Genomic DNA, 4,182 nt, shown 5'->3' with positions numbered 1-4,182 from the left:
TTTTTAACCCAAAAAAAAAAATAAGAAACGCTATCAATAAACTCGCTTTTCGTCTTTGTTTGTTTAAAAACATGTTTTTTTGTGTAAGAATGGTAGTTTGAACGATTGAGTTTAAAGTTGAACAATGGAATTGGTGTTTTAGTTGAAAGTTTAAATATAGAGTTTTTATTGTTTAACCCGACCCTAACCAAATTTTCGACTGAAACTTAGAAGTAGGAAAAAAGAATTTGGGTCTCGTAAAGTTCGGCCCATCCATAGTAGATGCTCAAGGTCCGCCACTGCTCACCACCAACAATCACCACCACTTGAGCACCACCAACTAGCTACGACAGTGGCTCTAGGGTTTCGGCGACCTCAATAATTGAGACTTTTACAAGAGGAGTTCCTAAACATCGTATCTAAGGTTACAAAGAAATTCGGGATGAAAATGTTAATTTTTCTAACGAAAAACGTGATCTTTCCAGCCAAAAACGTTTTTCCGATGATCTGCAACTAACGACATTAGGATTTTGTTAGTCGCGAACGAACCGATATGAATAAATATGTTAAAAGATGAGACTGTCTCTAGTCATGTCATTAGTTGGGACTATTATTTGAGACTGTTTAACTGCAAAATTAGTTCTAAATATGTGTTTAAGTTGGTATTTCAAGTTTATAGATTTAAATAATAGTCGTTTCTTATCCAAATTATAAAAGAAATTAACAAACAAAAGACGCGTCAAAGCATTTTAGACACATTACAACTTGATTTTGTTGATTTTTTCCTGTCAATATCTTAACGAACCTAACTGATAAGTTTTTGTCGACTCGCTGCCTCCACGCCCATGTTTTTGTTTTGTTCTTAAATTTGCTTTAAACATTAGCTTGACAAAGTTATTTTCGTTTAGTTTTGGTACCGTAACGAACGTAGTCGATATCAACCAAATTCATGTCGGACTCGTGGTAGCAGCGCCCGTGTTTTATCAAACACATAACAGTCCGACACAACACGCCAGGTAAAACCCTGGTTAGATTTGAAGGGTGTGTTACTTAGCATGTCTAAACAAAATAAATGTGGAAAAACAAAATAGTGGCAAATTAGTCTTTTAACTACTAGAAATGATATTATGTAGGAACAAATTCCTGCCTATAATTTCCCTAACTAATTGAAGATCTTGAAACCCGCATACATCTCATGAAAAACAGGACAAGAAAACTATTCATGGCACCTTCATTTCCTCTCTATTCTCTAACATGTCTTTCTTTCTCTCTTTTCACCTTTCTTTTTTCATGCCCACACAAACTCATTTCATTTAAGTTTCGGTAAGCCCAGCAACAGCCACCATTGCCTTCTACAATAGCCTTTTCAATGGGCGCGCACTTGTATGTGCGCGCACTTGTATGTGCGCGCACCACTGCTCTCGACCTCGTCTTCCATGTCGGCCCATTCAGGTCGTTTCCTTGTCCTCCTCCTCGTTATCTCGACCATCCACCATGCGAAAGGTTCGGATTCCGCTACCCTCATTGAGTTCAAGGATTCCCTGTCCAACGGCGAGAAGTTAACCTCCTGGACTGCGATGAAGAGCCCATGCAATAATGATACGGCCAACTGGGAAGGCCTTGTTTGCACCAATGGGACTGTCTGGGGCATACAACTCGAGAAGAAGTCGCTTGAAGGTTATATCGACACGAATATTTTATCCAAATTGTCATCATTGATGAGCATAAGCTTCAATAACAACAACTTTAAGGGTACCTTCCCTGATTTTGGAATGCTTGATGGAATGAAAGAGATATCTGTGGCAAATAACAAGTTTTCTAGTGAGATTCCCGCCAATGCTTTCAAGGGTATGAAATGGCTCGAGAAGCTAGATCTGGCAAATAACGAGCTCATGGGCCAGATCCCTTCGTCATTGACCCGACTGCCGGAACTAAAAGAGTTGAGGCTCCAAGGCAACCAATTCGAGGGTGAAATCCCCAAATTTGCTCCAGGTAAACTGAAAGTGGCAAATTTTGCAAACAATCATCTTCGCGGTCATATCCCAGAAGCAATTCAGCATTTTCCTGCAAGCCAATTTTCAGGTGAATAATAGATTCACATGTTTTATAATTTTATCCTATACAGATTCATTATGATAGAATAGAATGTCCATTGACAATGCTTGTTGCAAAGTCATAATAATAATAATTCAATGGATATGGATCATTACACATGTATACATTTGGGCATCAAATTGTCAAATGATGAATAATTTCTATGACCTGTCAAAAGTAACATCTTAAAACAAAATATCTTAGCTTTGTGACGGTTCTTCATGGAACAGGCAATGAACTTTGTGGACCGCCATTGGGCGAATGTCAGAAGAAGGTTACACCCCCCATGATCATCACCATAGCATTGGTGGTGGTAGTCGCGGTTGCAGCATTGATTTTTGCTGTTGCAATATTATGTTGCCGCCGCGACCAGGATATTCCAGTAGAAGTTCTAAACAATGGTTCAATAACAGCTTTCGCCAACCTTAGCATGCAGGAAAAAGGAGGAGCATTCGCTCATAATGGAAATAAAGCGGATGTTTCCTTGAATCTGACTTTCTTGGCGGAAGACGAGGAAAGGTTTGATCTTGCAGACTTGTTGAAGGCATCAGCAGCTGTACTCGGAAGTGGGATGTTTGGAGCCAGTTACAAGACTTTAATCGCAGGCAGGAAAGTGATGGTGGTGAAGAGGTTTAAGCAAATGAATAATGTTGGAAAGGAAGAGTTTTACCAACAAATGAAAAGATTAAGCAGGCTGAAACATCCAAATATACTACCACTTGTGGCTTTCTACTACAGAAAAGATGAGAAGCTTTTGGTTTCGAATTATGTGGACAACATTAGCTTAGCCTTCCATCTCCATCGTATGTTTTCTCTCATTGACTTATTAATAGCACCTCCCTAACTCCTTGTTACTATCCAATTACTCTTTATGTGGACAACATTAGCTTAGTCAGTCACTAAGTTGTTAATGTTTATCTGAGGCATTTAATTGCATTTAAAGGTGTGGTGGTAGAGAGTAAAGATTTATAGTGACAAAAAAGATTTTGAAGTTGGTTCTTTACCATTTATTTATCTTAAGAAGGGTGAGTTAGTGACCGCTCAACCTCGCACCCTAAAATTAGACCCCTTTTCGCAAAATCAAATAATTGAACAACTATCATGGTATGAATGAAACTATATATAAACTAACACATGTACCTATTATACAAAACCCTAGGTCCATACTTCATAACTTTATTGTGGTGATCCCAGGTAACCGGTGTGCTGAAATTGGACGCCCAGACTGGCCTACGCGGTTGAAGATAGTAAAAGGGGTAGTGAGAGGGCTTCAAGATCTTTACAATAAGCTACCAAGCCTAATTGTGCCTCATGGTCACCTTAAGTCTTCAAATGTCCTTCTCACCAAGAATTACGAGCCACTACTCACTGATTACGGGCTGGTCCCAGTAATCAACCCAGAACACGCGCGTAGTCTCATGATGGCATACAAGTCACCAGAGTACAATCAGCTTGGCCGCATCTCTAAACGGACAGACATATGGTGCCTAGGGATCTTGATACTTGAGATCATGACAGGGAAGATTCCCGTGTACACTCTCCACCAGAGCAAAGGAAATGACACGGATAATACAGATTTCATCAACTCTGTGGTAGATCAGGAGTCTGATGTTGATATGTTGGATAAGGAAATGACAGGATGCGATAAGAGCAATGAAGGGGAGATGATCAAGCTGTTGAAGATCGGGTTGAGTTGTTGCGAAAAAGATTCCAAGAAAAGGATGGATATCAAACAGGTGTTGGAGAGGATTGAAGAGGTGAAAGAAAAGGATGGTCCAGAAGACGACTTTCAGTCGACTTATAGTAGTGAACTAGACAAGCTATCAATGGCAGGACTCTCGGATGATCTCAACAACTAAAACTATACAGGATACTGATTCAATTCATCATTAACAAAGGTCAAAACTGTTGGATGGTTAGGCATGGCTTCATCAAACAGACGTGTATTTCAACGGATTTGAACCTCATGCCACTTCTGATGTATTGCCGCATAAGGGTCCATCATCATATGAATGGAGGTATTTGAGATTGCGGTTTGAGTAAATATTATGCAGTTTGAAAAGAAAATAATCAGTTTCAAGAAGCTACTCTCAAACTGATTCTTTGAAG

At 39.5% G+C, this 4,182-nt stretch overlaps 1 protein-coding gene across 1 annotated transcript; it reads left to right on the top strand.

Annotated features, from left to right (window-relative positions):
• The first annotated feature begins 939 nt into the window (after positions 1 to 939).
• On the top strand, positions 940 to 3,978 carry LOC143628633 (pollen receptor-like kinase 1). Its single transcript, XM_077098171.1, has 3 exons — positions 940 to 2,061; positions 2,304 to 2,876; positions 3,268 to 3,978. Exons 1-3 carry the CDS (start codon positions 1,365 to 1,367, stop codon positions 3,930 to 3,932), a joined length of 1,935 nt encoding a protein of 644 aa, XP_076954286.1. The 5' UTR covers positions 940 to 1,364; the 3' UTR covers positions 3,933 to 3,978.
• Positions 3,979 to 4,182: the final 204 nt, after the last annotated feature.

The sequence above is a fragment of the Bidens hawaiensis genome, unplaced genomic scaffold, assembly GCF_021521415.1.
Source record: "Bidens hawaiensis isolate Kalapana, Puna unplaced genomic scaffold, B.hawaiensis_p1.1 tig00005035_1, whole genome shotgun sequence".
NCBI classification, from domain to species: Eukaryota; Viridiplantae; Streptophyta; class Magnoliopsida; order Asterales; family Asteraceae; genus Bidens; species Bidens hawaiensis.
The sequence above is the reverse complement of the archived record's forward strand: the minus strand, read 5'-3'. Positions and strand labels throughout refer to the sequence as shown.